At 37.5% G+C, this 18,301-nt stretch overlaps 2 protein-coding genes across 4 annotated transcripts in view; one reads left to right on the top strand and one right to left on the bottom strand.

The window, feature by feature from the left end:
- Positions 1 to 17,552, bottom strand: part of LOC134213601 (protein Shroom) — a 929,824-nt gene extending 912,272 nt beyond the window's left edge. For all 3 annotated transcript variants that reach the window (XM_062692809.1, XM_062692811.1, XM_062692810.1), the window contains exon 1: positions 16,472 to 17,552. The gene's annotated coding sequence lies outside the window, so the exon portion shown is untranslated. The remainder of the gene's footprint in view (positions 1 to 16,471) is intronic.
- On the top strand, positions 9,411 to 10,561 carry LOC134210374 (uncharacterized). The gene is made up of 2 exons (XM_062686428.1): positions 9,411 to 10,296; positions 10,379 to 10,561. Exons 1-2 carry the CDS (start codon positions 9,412 to 9,414, stop codon positions 10,559 to 10,561), a joined length of 1,068 nt encoding a protein of 355 aa, XP_062542412.1. The 5' UTR covers position 9,411.
- Positions 17,553 to 18,301: the final 749 nt, after the last annotated feature.

The following is an 18,301-nucleotide window of genomic DNA, read 5'->3' as shown; positions in this document are numbered from 1 at the left end:
AAAATGTTTTTCGTATTTTTTTGACAGAATGCGTATATTTGGACGATGCACTGAGGAGTATTTCAGCCCAAATCCTGGCCAAAAGTTAAAAAACTATTTTTTAGATATTCCTATATTATTTTCGTTTTTACAGATTCTCAAATAGTGATACTAATTTACTGCATGGGATTTCTAAAACAATATTGTTTACAGGTGTTGTAAGCGATGCTGGCTGTCGGAAACTTCACCATAACTTCAATGCTAGTTTTATCGCAATTGTGGATTGAAACATATCTCACCGTTTTATCATGTTTTTGTTGATTTTTTAATGAATTTCAAGATGAAAATTAATATAGGGTATCGGCTTAATGAGATGATATTTGGCAAAACTTTTTTCAGGCATGAATTCCGGATCTTGAACCTCTTTTCAGGTGATCCATAATGTGATACATTAATTACTAGCTTTTTACCGTTACAGTAATTATCACAGATAAACAGACTAACACTAGAAGATTCTTCCGTAATTGCACTGATTTATCGGTGGTTCAAATAATCATTAGTTGGCCGATTGACCCTGAACCGCAGGCGCACCAATCGGTTTTGCTCGAGTTTTGACGTTTTGCTCACTGCCGCCACCTGAACATTGATTTGCCCTAAGTCGATGTAAACAAATAGATGTCGTTAGTGCTGCGTGACGGTAATTTTATCAGGAAATATTCCATGTGTTAGTGTCTGTTTGTCTGTGGTAATATGTTTTACAAATAAGGAAATCTCTTGATTAGGTTCCAAAGCAGTCCAAGCAACGAAAATTGTCAGCGTTGGAAAGAGATTGGAGCTCGAATAAGCTCCATAAGAAAATATTCCTGCACCAAACTCACGCAATCGTGACTTATTTTCATTTTTATTTCAGTTAAGTTTGTTTGAAAATGCTTCCAAAAGAAGAGTGAGAATTTGATGAACCAGATTCATAAAAGCATACGCATTTTCCGGATATTAAGTTTATTAAGAACACACTTAGCGGTTGATTTGCATTTTTCGGATTTATTAGATCATCTCCATTTGATATTACAAAACATTTATCGAGGGACTTTAACCTCATTCGATGACAAATTTATATTGTTGAAGTAAACAAACAAGGTACATCTTTTCGGAAAATTTATTAAGTAATACCACTCAATGTGAAGATTAACATAAGGAAGAGGTGGTATGGTCTGGCCAGGCTTAGATGTAAGGCACCATAATTTTACTGCAAGCACGCTGTTGTTCTCAAAGACAGCGTTCTTGTGCCAAGTACGGTGCTCTTTCAAAAACAATAACTGACGCCGCTGCCAGTGGTCATACTTCACTACTAGATGAACGTGTGTAAACATCATAAAAACAAAAAATATACTTTTACTGTTTCTATTGAATGGATTTTACAGACAGCGAAAAACGATTGACATGTAATTTCTTTGGCCACGGCCGCTTTCTTACACCGCGTACCTATGTGTACTGCAAAAGGATGATTCAGATGAAAAATATCATTTTGACCAGAAATGTTACATGAGCAGTTTCTCAAACAAACCGTTCAATTGTTACTTGGGGATGAAATCACAGAAAAACTGATCTGACACGGCCACCTAAGTGGGTTACACGATCTTTATTAAAATTTCCAGTACCACGATCGCTTCCACTAGGAATAAGATTTCCAGTATCAATAGTACGCATTAGGAGTATTCCCACATGAACTACGTTTGATGGTTTGATTGAAACTTATCATCGTACACTGAAATAACACCAGATTCCTCTAGAATACAATTCACTTATGGAAACAATTTTCAATGATTTCAAAAGACTATTTTGTATTTCATATGATATAGATGAATTTCTATTACCTGCTCTCATCTTTTTCATAGGCTCTTTCATAAAATAGGTATGTCAATTGGTCAGAGACCGCATCGTGCTGTGCGGTTCTTTCTCTCTTTGCGGAAGGAAGTTTTAATACCTACCGAAGCTATTTTAATTTCTAACGGTGCTTCAGCGCTATTTGCAAAATCCACTGATCCTGTTACGATCTTTGCAAGGACCCGTGCTTCGTTTTACGTTGGACCTGTTTGCGGAAGTAAAATTTCCGACAAGCGGTAGTAATCCTGCAGGGACAGTTCTGTTCTGGGAAAAACCTCTTAGAAGGTCCAAATCACAGTTCCACGCTCAGCCATGAGCATTATAAAAACAAGAGGAAGGGGAGTCTCTGAATTCTCCACTGTCCTTCAAAGAAACAAGATTTCAAGACCGTCCTGCCAAAGCGCGGGAAAAAAATAGAAGGCAGCCGACCAGATATTCCTTCTAACTCTAATATCGGAAATAATTCTTCTCCAATCGAATCCGAGCAATCAGTTCGATTTGATTGATGACGAATTTGAGAAAATCGAATCTACCACTGTTTAGCCCAGGTGATTCGATTCATGCGAAGAAACAACGGATTCCTGCCAATTGTGGTATCTGTTGCCGAGTTTTCTTGGCTTTCGGAATGGGAAAGTCTTGAAGTAATCTTTGTGGGGATCAAGGTTTCATTTCAGATTGCTAGGAAGGGTGACTGCTGCGTTTTGCCGGATCCTTGACGATCGCAAACGTCTTCTTCAGTATTTAACTGAAGCGCTATAGGAGGTCTTCAAGCATACGATGACGACAAAACTGGAGCGATTGTTCAAAGTCGTCTTTGAAGGTCTCCCAGTGATGACAAAATCACTGATGAGATTAAAATTGAATTTCAATTACTTGGATTTTCACCAGTCCAAGTACTCATTAAGATGAAAAAGAAATCCCACTCTGGTACTTCCCAGAGGGCATTAAGAATTTTATTTGAGTCTATTTTAACAAAAGTGAACTAAAATAATATGAAAAAGATAAAATAAGGCCTGTGTATTATGTCCCATGTCCGTGTTACATGGGAACATTTCCGGTAGCCCTGGGGAAATTTCAAAAACCTACCAGTGCCGTGTAAGTGCCAAAAGTGGGGTCATGGAACCAAACTTTGTCACATGGATGCTAAATGCATGATTTGCGGTGGAACCTCTCACGCCAAGGACGCATGCGTCCTGTGCGAGAAGATTCCAATAAATTTAAATGTGCAAAATTGGGGGGCAACTATAAATCCACTTCTGGGAATGCCCTTCACGCAAAAAGTTTTTAAATTCCGTTCAAAATTGATGACAGAAATTCCAATTTGATCCTTAGATTCGACGGGGTAGAAATTCTTCAAACGCTCAAATTTCGAAACCAGTTACCGGTCGAGCACCATTCATACCCCACCATAATTCATAAATGAATTTGCGCTTTGCCCGTCAACGGCAGCAAAAGTACTTCCAGTAATCTTTTTTCAATGTAAATTTACGTATGCAAACATCATAACTGGTAGACAAAATTCTCTCTTCTCTCAAAATGAGGTTTATACCATGTCCCAACGGAAAATAACGGTATTGTTGCTGATTCAGGTAGCATTACTGCTTCCGATTTTGATTTTGTTTTCTCGTATGGTTCTGGTATGATTCTATTGCATAACTGTCCCATGTACATAGTGGGAAACTTGGCAAACATGGGACAAACATGCGTATGGCGGCAAGTATAATTAAGTATACGTAAAGGCTATATATGATCACTCCAAAACCAAACTTTCGATTGAAAAGCGCCTGGAGACCCATAGTGTTATGTTATACCAATCGGACTTGTTTTCGACGAATTGAGGCAGATGTCTGTCTGTGTAAAAGGTATGTAGGTGTGTATGTGTACAAAATTTTGTAGACATTGAACTTTTGAGACTTAACATTGGCCTGAATTACTCTGCAACAAATCTCCATTCGACTGGAGAATCCTGTCCCATTGTTTGCTATTGGGAAATTGGGCCAGATTGGACTATGGTGGATCAGAAGTTATGTACAGAATACTATTTTTCTATGCATAAAACACGCTAAAGAGCTCTCACTCATATTGTTGGTGTTTTTTTGCACTAGGAAGGCACCAACACCGCTAGGTGGATTCATCAGGTTTTGAATCTGAACAATTGCATCACATGATTGATGCAATGTTCAAGCAAGCACAGCTCATCCTGAAGCTGTTCAGGTTGGTATAAAGTACAAACAAAAATTGTTATCGGACCTCCATTTCAATGGATCCAAATAATTGTGTGAAAGTTCTAAATTGGAATGCCGCTCTTTCAAGGGTAAGGAAGATGAATTATTCAACTTCCTGTTTTAACAGTTCCATGTATAATGTATATTTATTATAACAGAAACTTATTTAAAGCCGGACTCTCCATTTAAAAGAGATCCAAATTATTTTATCTACAGAAATGATCGTCTGGACAGCGCCTGTACCGTGGTGGGGTCGCCATTGTCATTAATAGACGTATAAAACACTTAAATTATTTTCTTCGTTTGAAACCAAAAGTTTTTTGAAACCTTGGAGTTTCTGTTGAAACAAATTCTTTGGTCAATTTTCCTTCATTGCAGCCCATTTGCCTTTTCAATGCAATGGGCAGCGAAAGAATTTGTTGAAAGCTGATCTTCAAATTCTGACTCGCAAACAAAATCAAAATTCCTTCGTAATTGGTGACTTCAATGCCAACACCGTTCATGGAATAATGCTCAAAGCAATTCTAACGGCAAAATTTTATTTGAAGATTGTTCTGCGGGGATATTATACTACTATTCCAAGCATCCCAATGGCTCTACTTGTTTTTCTTCCAGTCGAAATCCTTCTTACAATTGATTTAGTTTTAGCTTGGATCTCAGAAGTCAGCTGTCAGGCCAATAATGGTAACTCATGCTGATCTTTGACTCTGGATCACCTTCCCTGTGACATTTGAAATCTCACAGAAGCCATTTATAATCCAATCAGCTCTACTTTTTAATTCTAGCTGATTGGGATATATATAAAACATATATCGATAGGAATTCTTGATATTATTATTCTCTTTGATACCAAAAGTGATATTGACAATGCGCTCGTATCTTTGACAAATTTTATTGTCGAAGCTTGAGTAAGAGCGTGCAATCTTGGAAAATGGAAGTTAAATTCAACTCCATTATTAGTGACGACGATCTTCAGCTACTGATCCGTCTTAAAATGTGATAAGTGAAGGTAATACTAAAGAACTCTCAAGATCCCGCGTTGAAAGTTATTTGGCGAGACTTGCAACATATGAAATTAAAAACGTTTCGCTATTCTGAGAAATACCAACTTTGAGAGAATAATGTCTCGAAGTTGGATCCCAGTTCGAAAACCCTTTTTTGAAATTAACGAAAATTTTAAAAACCTCAAAAGCCAATTCCAGCGCTAAAGAGGAAGAAAATGTTATTAACAAATGGCGAAAAGGCTCAAAACTTGCTCAGTACAGTTCGAGAGTGCCCATAATTTTTAGCTCCAGAGTCTCACTAGTCCAATTGAGGATCAGGTTACATTTAGACTTCGAAGACATTCTCAATAAAGATAATGTTTTTGACCTTCGTTGGGAAACTAATTCTGATGAAGTGAGATCTATTACTAGAAAATTTAAAAATATGAAAGTTCCCCGGGTGATGATGGTATTTTTCTAAGCATACTTATTAAAAAACTTCCTGAGAGCTCTTTGTCTTTTTGTTAATTTATTTAACAAATGTTTCAATTGGCATACTTTCCCCGATAAATGAAAACGCCAAAGTTGTTCCGACTTTTGAAGCCGGATAAAAATCCGGCTGAGGCTTCTGAGTTTTTGCCCTATCAGTTTGCTCTTCAATAAGCAAACTGTTTGTTTAGATTATTTTAAATAGAATGATGGTTCATATTAATGATACTCTATTGTTTTTGCTGATGAGCAATTTGGTTTTCGCCATGGGGTATTCAACCACTCATCAGTTGCTATTAAGAGTTACGAAACTTAATTCGGCTCCAGCAACAAATCTGAAGGATATTCGACTGGAGTTGCTCTTCTGATATAGAGAGCATTTGACAGTGTTTGGCATGAAGGTTTGATTGTAAAAATTGATGAATTTTAATTTTCACCTCTGCATATTATTAAACTGGATCCAAAATTATTTATCAGATCGCTTCACTGCAGGTAAACTATCAGAATTCTAAATCTGATAGATTACCTGTAAAAAAGAGCTGGTGTCCCTAAGCAAGCATACTGGGGCCCTATTTGGCATAACATTTTTACTTCTGACTTAATTTGATTTACCACTGTGGTGGTGTCAAAAATCTTTGTTTGCAGATGACACAGGTCTCTCAGCTAGCAAAGGGCGTAGCCTTCAGTGTTTTTGTGCAGGGTAGATTGCAAAAAGTTTGGATATTTTATCCACTTACTTGCAAAAATGGAAAAATTTCCTCGAATGCTCCAAAACTCAGCTTATAATTTTCCCACACAAGCCGAGAGCTTCTTTATTTGAAACCTTCTAGCAGAGACATATTGTCACTATGAATGGGGTTCCAATTATTTAGTCTAGCGAAGCTAAGTATTTAGGACTTCTGCTAGATCAAAAATTAACTTTTTAAAAAATCGTTACATTGAAGGCCTTCAAGCCAAATGTAACAAATATATTAAGTGTCTATATCCACTTATAAACAGAAAATCAAAACTTGTCTTTAAGAACAAACTTTTGATTTACAAACAAATTTTTTAGACCTAACATTGTTGTATGCTGTGCCAATATGGACTAGTTAAGCGTTGTAATGTTACCAGAAAGAAGGCACTTCCAAGAGGATTCAAAATAAAATTCTGAAAATGATTCTGAAGTTGCGCTCCGTGGTATATGCGTACCAACGAACTTCATAGAATTTCTAATATTGAGAGACATTGCAACAAATGTCCAACAAAATAATTTCCAATTTTAGACAAAATCGTTGCAATCTTCTATTGCAACGGATTTCTTTAACTCCTTGTACCCTTTAGTATAAATTAGGTTAAGATTAGTTTAAGTTAAAACATTGTAATTCCTACATGGTACAATTCAACTGTGCAAAGGAAAATTCTTAACTGCCAGAGGCAATTGAATGTATTAATAATAACTAAAAATGTATATAAGCAAATAAGGATGATAGTGTTAAGAAAACACGGAACACCTAGTCTAAGAGATGAATGCATGTATTAGATAATTAACAAATAAAATTAGTTTAAAAATATAAAAAAAAGGTATGTCAATTGGTGTGCAAAATATTGTGACGTGTGTTGATGTACATGGCTACCTCGGGATAAGAAAATTCTGCTGTTGGACTTGCTGATTTTCTGCTCCAACTTTAAAGACATTCAGCTGTTAAAGCGTGTTAGCCTCATGATATACTAATGCAGAAATGGTAAAATTCATTAGAAAACCTCGCAGTAAATAACTGTGGAAGTGCTGAATAAACGCTAAGCTGCGAGGATGCGGGATGTAACGCAACAATGAAGTAGAAAGCCCCAATCGATCGACGTCAAATGGGAGATCGGGCCATATATGCGGACAATATTTACAAAATTAGCGTGCAAGAAACGATTATTATAACTTTTTTTTTATTTACGCCATAAAACAGTTAGCATTTTTCATTTTGACAGAACTGAAAATATTACCAAAATTGTCTATGTCTATATGGTCGGGGTTCAGCCAAACCGCACCAAGCGGCTTTTTGATTGACTTGTGATATTTTGTTCGCAAAAGGAAAACGGAATTTTATATCAAATTATGCGTGCATTTGTTGTAGGATATCCTCAGTTATGGCGTTGAACGATGTCCGATGCGATTTGTGATTAATTGAATCTGTTACACGAAAATTTTGGGGATTTTTTCATTGACGCTTGTTGTGATTTGGCAGAACCCCGACCATATGAGAGAACAGCTCCGGAGAGCGCTAAACGTTGCTCCGCCAAACGTGAGTTCTCATCACTGATTTATGTCCACTAGAAACAATAAGTATTAAAAATTTAACGCTATTCAATCCCTTGTTTATAGATTTATCCATTTTCAACAGAGTTGCGTATCATCAGGAAACGGTGCAGATCAAATCACGGAATTCTCTCTGAAAGCTTCGCTGTCTTGTAAAGAACCGAATGCCGATGAGGACGATTTTATAATATCGATATTATCATATGATTAAAAATATTGATTTGTTTTCTTACAGAATTTGGAAAGCTAAACACATATTAAATGAGACTTCAAGGTCACGATTTTCCGATTATCCAAGACCCAGACGAGCCAAGAGCAGGGCCACCTGGTTTGATTGAGAGTGTCTCAAAGATTCCCTAAGAAAAAGCATATGTTGCAAAATCGGTCATCACATGTAAGTAAAAGCAAATACCACTTTATCAAATGATAATGTGGTCTTCGGTAAAAGATAGTTTCTTGAATGATAATACGAAGTAAATTTAATTAGCCTCGCATAAAATACCAAAAAGTAATAAATACCGAAAATTAATATGCACAATACTTCAAGCATAACAAGCACGGAACAACTCTCGCGTGATTTTTGAAAACGTCGTAAGTCCAAAAGAGAGGCTCTCTTTGTTTACTTTCTCTTTCGATTATTACAAAGCCATTCTAACATTTATATTGGATTTTCCAGCACCGATCTGAAGAAAATAGCTTTGTCTAGTGTGCTGAAGTGAAAATATTGCAACAAATTTTAAACTAGCCTAGATATTAGCAAAAGAGAGCGTAATGAAAGAGAGTCTCTCATTTGGACTTACGACGTTTTCAAAAATCACGCGAGAACTAGTTAAAGAGATGGATGCATGTATTTGATAACTAGGTAACAATTTAGGTTAAAAAAAACCAGATTAATCAACCTAGCAGTGACGATGCCTTTCTCGTGCACTATAAAATATAAAAATCACATGAGAATGGTCGAAAAGCTCTTTAGGCGAATAGATCACATTTTTTCGATAATTTTACATTTTTTTGCATTGCCACCAGTTTTGAAATAAAAATTTCGATTTTGAAAATTGTTTTCCAATGGTGAAACCTTAGAAAAAACAATGATTTTCCAGAAATTTCTAAATTCAATGTCCGATTGGGCCATTCAATAGCAAACAATGGGACCACATTTCCCGTCGAATGCAGCTTGTTGCGAGTAAATCGGATAATGCCAAGTTTCAAAAAGTGTGTCTACAAAATTTGTACACACACACACACTTCCAGAGTGTTCCCCTTTGAACGACACAACTACTCATTTCATTCCATGCTGTGTTCGGCCAGTATAAAGGAATATTGAATCTAGATATTAAACCTTTCATGGGTCTTCACCAGAAGAAGCTTATTACTGTACAGGTAGATACGAGTTTTCAAAATAACTTACTCGGCTCACTGGCAAAACAATAAACATACGTGGTAGCCAGAAACCTCGGTATCAGTACCTGATGTTTATGACGATTAATCATATCTATAACTAGATTAAAAGCATGCATCGCCGAATGTTTCAACTATTCCTCGCAAAGATACAGTGCAGCAAATGGCTTCCGAAAGACTACTTCTGACACACCTTCCGGTGGAACTGATAGGGCACATATTTTCCTTTCTTCCGTTGAGTGATCGTAAGTCAGCTTCATTGGTGTGTCAGCTATGGAGCAATCTGGCTTTCAATGTCAAATTCCTACGCAAAATAACTCTCAGTCTAAGCTTAGAGCACAATAGTCCTGTGATGCAATACCTCCGGAAAAGCTCCCGTTCATATCGTAATGTCGAGATAATGTCACATTTTATACACAATTACGAGAAGATCAACGATATTCTAGATGTGCTCGGTGCCAATTTGGAGAGCTTCTGCTGTTTCAACGATTTATCTGAAGAAGAACTATGTAACGTGTTAGTTCGTTCGCCAAATCTGGAGCAGCTGATAGTCAGAGTGCACGCTTCGGACCTGAATCGTTACCATTTGTGCTATCCCGAGATGAATAAAATGCGTGCCTTGCACTCAATGATAAACGTGCTACAAATCCGGAATCTGTGTGCCGCGAACTTATCGCACTTGAGTATAAAATTCTACGACGCAATGGATGCAAATAGATCCATCCCAGTAATACGTCGACTGGCACCACAGCTGAAGAGTCTGGAGTGGGTATCAGCGAACTATTTCGTCCCACTCGATGATCTACAGTTTCCAAACGTTGAGATTCTGAAACTAGGTGTACAGGTTTGCAGAACAGGTGACAGTACGTTGGAGACATTCTTTGCTGGGTTTAAATACTTGAAAAAAGTCGAACTCACCTTCAACATCAGTGAGATAGTGCTCGACGTACTCACCAAAGCGTGTCCCGATATTCAAGAATTAAAAGTTAATTACAATTCGTTAAATTCTAACTCGTTCAGCTTGTTAAAGCTTCTTAAAAGTCTTAAGGTAAGTTCCCTTCTGCGTTGTTTATTTAAGCAAAACATGTTGCGTAATACATTTGGGCTAATGCATTTATTTTATTCCACAGACTTTGAGTCTCTCCGGAAGAAACGATTTCCCGATTATCAACGACGGCCACCCATTGGTGAATGTAAAGCAACTCAGCCTGTCGTTGCTCAGCCGGAATAGTGATTCCAGTGTAATCGAAGGATTCCGACAGTTGCTTCCGAACGTGATCGATATGCGTGCAGAACTTTTCGCGAATTCTTAACCAAACTGTATCATGACGAGTATTTGTAAAAACATCAGGAAGCTTAAGCGACTAACGGTATCCTGCGGCTATGGTGACAGTTTTTTCACAGGCCTTCGCTTTCTGAACCAACTGGAAGAACTTATTCTGGAAGATCCCCAAACGCCAGTGATAGGTATGCCGTCGAGTAGGATTCTGAGGCGATTGATATTCAAAAACAATCTATTGCTGATAAATGCAGATCTGCTGAAGTTGCCCGATCGTTATCCCAACTTGAGATACCTTGAGCTGGCAGATTGTAGGTATGTGACCATTGAAGGCGCAAATCGAATACGATCACGATTGACGAGTTGTGTGGTGCAGTGTTACCATACAATCGACTACAGAAGTTTAATTTGAATTTTTTATCTTTTCTTTAAGGCCAATGTACCAATTGTAAACCAGTAGAGTAGTATTATTTTTTATCAATTTTGAACAATGTTCCAGAGGCATGCTAAATAGACAAGGAACATATAACTACTTTAGTTAAATTGAAGAAATAGGTAATTCACAGAGGTTTCGTAACATCAAGGAAGCTTCCAACCTTGGTTTAGAATGGTCAAAATTAGCAATAAATTTGTTCAATAAAACAATGAAATTTGAAAGTAGTAAAAAAACATTTCAGTAAAAATACAATAATTCATTTACTTTACAATTATTGCTGTTTATAGAAGAGAATTTCGTATTTTTCTATGACCTATTATTTCTTTCAAGAGATTAATATCTTCTTGGGAATTTCGCGAAGTGTTCATTCATTATGATTTTGAAGTTTTTAGTTTCAATTCCTGATATATTTATAAAACCCAGATTAATCCACCTACAGTGAGATTTTGACCCTTCCTTAGGCCCCAAACGCAATACAACGGAATGGCGACGGAAACGGCAAATTTGACAGAACATATATGGGCTAACTGTCAAATTTTCCGTTTCCGTCGCCGTTCCGTTGTATTGCGTTTGGGGCTTTAGTTATAAAGATTTTTTTCCAGACTCCAGTATTTAAACCGAGATAAAACTACTCAGCTTCCCACGGTGATTTACCGTGAAGCTGACAAAATAATTGCCTACCCAAAGGCGGATGTCATGGGTTGAAAGACAACTTAACGAATGATAACGTACTGTGCTTCATGCTGCCTATCTATAAGGCGCTCGTCGGATTGAATAACTATTGTGACATGGTTAGTAACTATCGTAACGGTGGTTTAATATATTGTACTGTTAATTTCCAGAGACCTCGATATTAATTAATCCAGAACTAACTAAATCAGTCATTGATCTGAGCGAAACTCAATAGCGTTCAATAATAACATATATTTCGCCTTATGGATGCCTAATTTGGTAAAACTAAACTTTTTCAATACCTTAAAAATGAGCGAGATTTTTATGGTAGTAAATTTCAGAACTTTCACACATACGCACGCATACATGCATACAAGTGATCTATTAGTGTCTCAAAACATGCTCACATTTGCTATCTAGCTTCCACTGAAGAAATTTTTGAAATCCCTTTCAATTTTTACGCTTTTCGCTTTTCTGACAAGATTTTTTTGTATATGCTTCTATATGTTCCTAAATTGAAATCATTTGTTTCTTTGAAACAAATCAGAAAAATAGGCATAATTCCATGTCATATTATTTGTTATGATTATATTTTCAATGTCAAAGTGTATTTGTTTAAAATACCATACATTTTATTTAATAATTCACGAGATTTCTTGATAGATCAATACGTAACACACCTGCGTAACGCATACAAAGTGAAATTATAGACACTTCCGAAGGAAGGGTCAAAACCGTAATTAATCCAACTAACGGTATTAGTACGTAACAGAGGCTGATACCTTTATATCAATATTATAACAATCGTTGATTGAATTATTCGGTACGAAAATCGGCTTCAAAATTGGCTACATCAGCGGTTCTCAACCTGGGGAACATGTACCCCTGAGGGTACATTTTCTGGCCCCAAGGCACTATAGGATTTCGGGCGGTCATTAATCGAAAATGTCATGTCTTCCGAATTATTTTAAAATATTTTCTCTCCATTGTCAATACTCTAATTAAGAGAAATTCTGAATTTGAAGTCTCTAGGTGCACTAGTTCCAAAGATATAAGGTGGCAAAAGTCAGAAATGGGTAAAAAGTTAGCAAATTTTCTGAAAAAATATTTATTTTCAACTATTTATTGAAATATTTTTTAAATGTTTTTTCTTCAATGTTAATACATCATTACAAAGGTTATTGTATAAGCTTTTTAAATGGTGTGCAAAAACTAATGGTTTTCCTCAGAATCCCAGGTTCTTTTATGATACACATCAAGGACAAAGCTTCGACTAAAATGTCCCGAAAGAATTTCTTGCCAGTATTTGGCAATTAACAGAGTTAAGTCACTCTGATTTTTTTTCATTTGTTTTTTTACCGTGTTTTTGCCTCTCTCGTACTCCAAGGTTAATGCTCATTCCAAAAACGAATGTTTGATAGAAGCGCCCGGAGACCCCTAGTGGTATATATCCAACTAACTCAGCGCGAAGAAATTGAGGTGATGTCTGTATGTGTGTGCATGCGCGTCTGTATGTATGTGCGCAAAAGAACGCAATCGCCATTTAGACACTTATTTGTGTCCGATTTTTCTCGCAACAAGTTTCATTCGACGGGAAATCTAGTCCCATCGTTTCCTATTGAAAATGGGTCAGACTGAACTATGCGCTCAAAGGGTATGGTCAAAATACATTTATTAGTAATAACTTCGACTTTATTTATAACCATTTGAGCTCATTTAATTAACTTTTTCAAAGGAGTAAATGAATAAAACCCCCAATGCAATGCAGCACAACGGTAACGGAAGGATTTAACAGTTCGCTCCTTATATTTCCTGTCAAATTTTACCGTTTCCGTCGCCATTCCGCTGAAATGCGTTTGGGGCTTGAGTGGTTTGAGTCATTCTTCAAACCTAATTTTCTGAGCTATTCATTAGCTACTGATGGAGAACTAAATATGAGATTTCATAATATGTACATATTTATAAATCTCCTGGAATCAATAATTCCCGACATGTTTATTGCAAAAGTAAAGACGAACAATATCTTAGTTAGAACGGAGCGTATGAAATTCCTGCTAGTGTTCATGAATGTCTGGCTAATGGTAGGGAAATATTTATTCACTCATCTACACTTCGAGGTTCACTGGCTGAACAACCAGCGGAAGAATCAATATAAACAGTTGAAGAAATTTAGAACTCATAATGCAGAAAATGATCAAGAGAGGCAAATGTTGACATTTTCCTTCGTGCCTTACATGAATCAGATCCATTTTAAGCTCGATTTGGATAACGAGGAGACGTTGGAAAAAATTTTTCACTTAGTTATTCTTATGCCATGCGTAATTTTGTAATATTTGAAGATTTTCAAAAGTTCTTTATCTTCCTAATACTTTTAGATGAATTTATCTCATCTTCCATCGTTGATGGAATTGAAGAAAATATCATTGAAGACTTAAACCTTGACACAGAAAAAGAATGATGCTGTATATAACTTGTAGAAATCATGAAAACAAATCAAAAGTAATTCAAATAGTGTTGTTATTTAAATTAAAAGAATTTTGCTTTTCGGAAGAATGGAGCATTCTTACATTCCACAATGAATGTCCACATTTTTTGAGAATATATTAATCTCATTTTTGAATAACTTGTACACGTAAAAATGTCATGGGATTGCGATTTCTAATTTGCTAATACCCTTTTTCAAAAGTTATTTTTCAATTCTGATTATTTGATTAACATTTAATGCTTTATGATCCTTCAGATCCTAGTACTTTGTCAAACAAATTGTTCTAAATACAAATTGTGAGGCATGAGAGTGAGAACAAAAAATATCACGGAATGTCATGAAATTAATGTCATTTAACATGATCGCCGCCATAATGTCCATAAATTGCTGAACTTAGTTTTGTACAGCCCCTTCCTTCTCCTTAAGAAAAACGCACGAAATTTCAACTTCCCAAATAGGTTTGCTTTGTCACGTTAATCGAACCTATGAAAAAAATAATTACGTAATTCATAGACGATCCCCAAAGGGGGGGGGTTGGAAATTGTATATTCATGCTATTTCGACCATACACAGCTAAAACTAAGTGGAAAATCACTTTAAAAGTCCAATTTTATTTTTGACTGCTCGCTTGTATGGGGGATCCCCCATAGTGCAAGGGTACCTCGGACAGAGATGCGTAATGGCGGATATATTAGAATTTCAATAAAAACGTATTGAAACAGTTTTGATAATTGTGTAATTTTTTTATTTCAAAACCTTGTATTGTACATAACATGCATGGTGATCAAGTTGAAAAGCAGGTCAAGTTCCAGTTGGATTGTAGAGCCGTAAAAGACAGAACATCGAGTGAATAAAATCTAGAATCATAAGGTTCGGAAGCTTCCATTTCAAGGGCCTGAGACCTACTTCCGAAAAGCTCAGTAGCTTCTTTGCAAAAGGCTCGGAAGCTTCCATCCAAGAGGCCCAGAAGCCTCCATCCAAGAGGCTCAGAAGCCTCTACCAAGAGTCTCGGAAGCCTCCTTCCAAGAGTCTCGGAAGCTTCCTTCCAAGAGGCTCGGGAGCCTCCTTCCAAGAGGCTCGGAAGCCTCCTTCCAAGAGGCTCGGCTCATGAATCTGTGTGGCCACTGCAGGTCTCCCGGACAATTCATAAAAATTGTGATGGCAGTAATTTTTCCGTGCAAAAAATCCAATTTTTAATACCGTAATCAAAATTCTTTTTGGAATACCAATGGGCTTACGTGCACTGTAGACCATTTTTTATCTGAATACTACTTTTTAATTTGAGCTATGTCTGTTTGAAAATCGTTCAAATTAATAATTTTCAAACGTTGTAAAATATACTTACATGGAAACTTCTTCTTAGGCTCTTAGAGTTACTTAGAAGTTCAAATTTAAAGTGAATCACGTTATTTTCAATGTTTTCAAGTTTATCCAATTCAAAATCCTTTTTATAATTTTCAGAACTGGATTTTATGAAATACTTAAAATGTTATGAATTTTAAGAATCTCATTTTAACGGATATCGAAATTGTTTCCACAAATATCTTAGGCGGAAGAAGCCTTTCTTTTAGAAGAATAAATTTTGATAAATATAAAGCAAGAGCATAAAGAGGTTCCAAACTGAGACATCCTTAATATAGAGTCACATTTTCAGTTATAAAAACTTAATTTAAAAAATGAAAAAACTGAACTAATCTTCTGTATATAAAAATCAGTTTCCCTGGTTCCAAGGCGAATCGATAAGTGAAAGAATCTTGTAAATCGGTCTATCCGTTCACGAGTTATATGTATTGCCTCAAAGGATTTTTCCTTTGAGGCAATATAACTCTCGAACGGATAGACCGATTTACAAGATTCTTTCACTAATCGATTCGCCTTGGGACCAGCTGTGTTTGTATACATTAAAAGTTGATCAATTAGAGGGGGAAGTTGGAAAATTGTCAAATTATAATATCATGTAGAGTTCTGAAGAGAGCCATTAACTCGAATTAAAATCAATCTAGAGTGTGACGCTGCAATCGAACAGACGATTCTATATCTTTATATTATTTACTATCAAATATGTAGTCATACATTTTAATATTCAATCCTTTTTTTGAATATTGATTTTCTATGAACATTCTCAAACCAAACTATAAAACCAAGTCACATAGCCCGGAGAAATAATCTCAAGATCCTGACCATGACGAAGGAAAACGTAATCGAATAAAAACGAAGACCCAGCTTCTGACCTTGCATCACTGGCTACAGGGTGAAATCGAGAGAACCAAGCTCAAAGTAAGTACCTATGTGTGGTTTTGCATTTTCAACAGATAGAACCTTACGTAAACCAAACTGGAACGCAAACTTACACTTTCGTTCCGCAAGGTTGACGGCGCCAATCCGCTTCCAACGAGTAAGTCCACTGTGGATTCTTCTCGCTTGGTTTGTATGTTTTCAAAACAATCCGGCTGGCCACACTCGATCGATACCATTCACTTTGCCACTCAATTTAGCCAATTAGTGAAAACATTCATCCATCCGGATAGCTTCCAATCAAACTGTTTGGAGCATATCTTCACACCTCTTCAAATGCACGATCGCTGCTGCCACTGTTCACACTACGTTCACTCTCAAATTATCGATATGCAAGCATATTTACAAAACACCTTACACCCCGGCTGAATATTCCAATAGATCGAGACTAATTCGAAGCAATCACTGCAGTGCACATATGGTCACAACTTGGGTTGGCTGCCTGCTGCACATTCTTGGTGATGGTTCGATGGGTTTCCTTTATTTTGTTTTCTTTTCTTTTTTTTACACCGGCTTTCGCCCCAGCGATATGTACGTAAATACCTGTGTTCGACACTTGCGATGTATAGTTTTGTATTTATGTTATAGCAAAACAGAATGTGGAACAAAAACAACCCCTTAACAACAATAAACTGTGCCGGCCAAATGATGGAATTGCAAAATTTGTCCACCTCTCCACAGACTGGCCCCGACGTATGATTCACATTCCTTCACAGCGCACCTACAACACTCGATCACCCACACGATGTCACTGCCAGGTGAATCAATTGCCGGTCGATTCGACAACCCCCAAATAAACCACCAATCGGTACTTTTCAGTTGTCACTGCGAAACGCATAAGAGGTTCCGAACTTTCAGACGCGATCAAGTCCCGATCACCAGCCCTCGGACCTAGGTTCTTCTGCTAGGTTCACTGCCACTGCCGCACTTCTATGCGCGCACAAACACACGCACGCAACCAAGATCCATTATACTCGCGATCGCGAATTTCATTCTTCAGTTTTGCAACACAGTTTATTCGAATTCTTCACCACACAGGGCACTTCTCCAGAACAACGATCACAACCAACCAACACGTCTGCACATCTTCGTGAAACCTGGCTAGATGGCTTCTACTTCACTTGGATTCCGTGCCCTCTTTCCTGGCACAACCATCCACAGGTATGTTATTGTGCGCGCGATGGCTTCTTCTGCTTCTAGAAAAGATCGACTTCCATCATCACCGAACGTTCCGCGCAAAAGAACTTGAGAAAGATCTGAAGCAAAACAAGCACCGATTGATCGCATCGAGGAGCACCACACAGCCACACAAGAACGGATGGAAACAAAAGCGGCGAGAAAACTGGACTTGCGCTGCTCTAAGCTGCCCTGTGCGGTGGTAAGAAGGCGGCGATGACCGACCGACCGACCGTTCCGCGGAACACACGTCTCTTCTGGAGCTGCTCTTCTGAGCGTAACAGGCCGGCACCGCACACGACAACAGACGATCCAACAACGACGACGTACTACCGAGAACTGAATGGGGCCGGTCCGGGCCGGGTGTTGATGTTGCTCCTTGTTGCGCCGCTTAGCGGCGTTCGAAAAACCCGACCGCGCGTATACTCTCTCAACAGCGGCGCCGGCTACACGCTTAAAGTAAATTAGACATCGCATGAATAATTTTCACACATGACGACGATGACACGTCGAGAATAGCAATCTGTGTGAAAATTATGTGTAAGACATGCACAGTCGCTGTGTAATGTCTTTATTCTTTACGTTCGAAGATGTCATCGCTCGAACCGTCAAGTTCGCTTGAAAAGATCATAGTTATCACGGTGGCGACAGCCCGCATGCATCGCAACGAAAATTTTTTCAAATAGTATGAGGTCATTGTCGTTTCACTT

Source organism: Armigeres subalbatus, chromosome 2 (assembly GCF_024139115.2).
Source record: "Armigeres subalbatus isolate Guangzhou_Male chromosome 2, GZ_Asu_2, whole genome shotgun sequence".
Taxonomy (NCBI): domain Eukaryota; kingdom Metazoa; phylum Arthropoda; class Insecta; order Diptera; family Culicidae; genus Armigeres; species Armigeres subalbatus.
The sequence above is the reverse complement of the archived record's forward strand: the minus strand, read 5'-3'. Positions and strand labels throughout refer to the sequence as shown.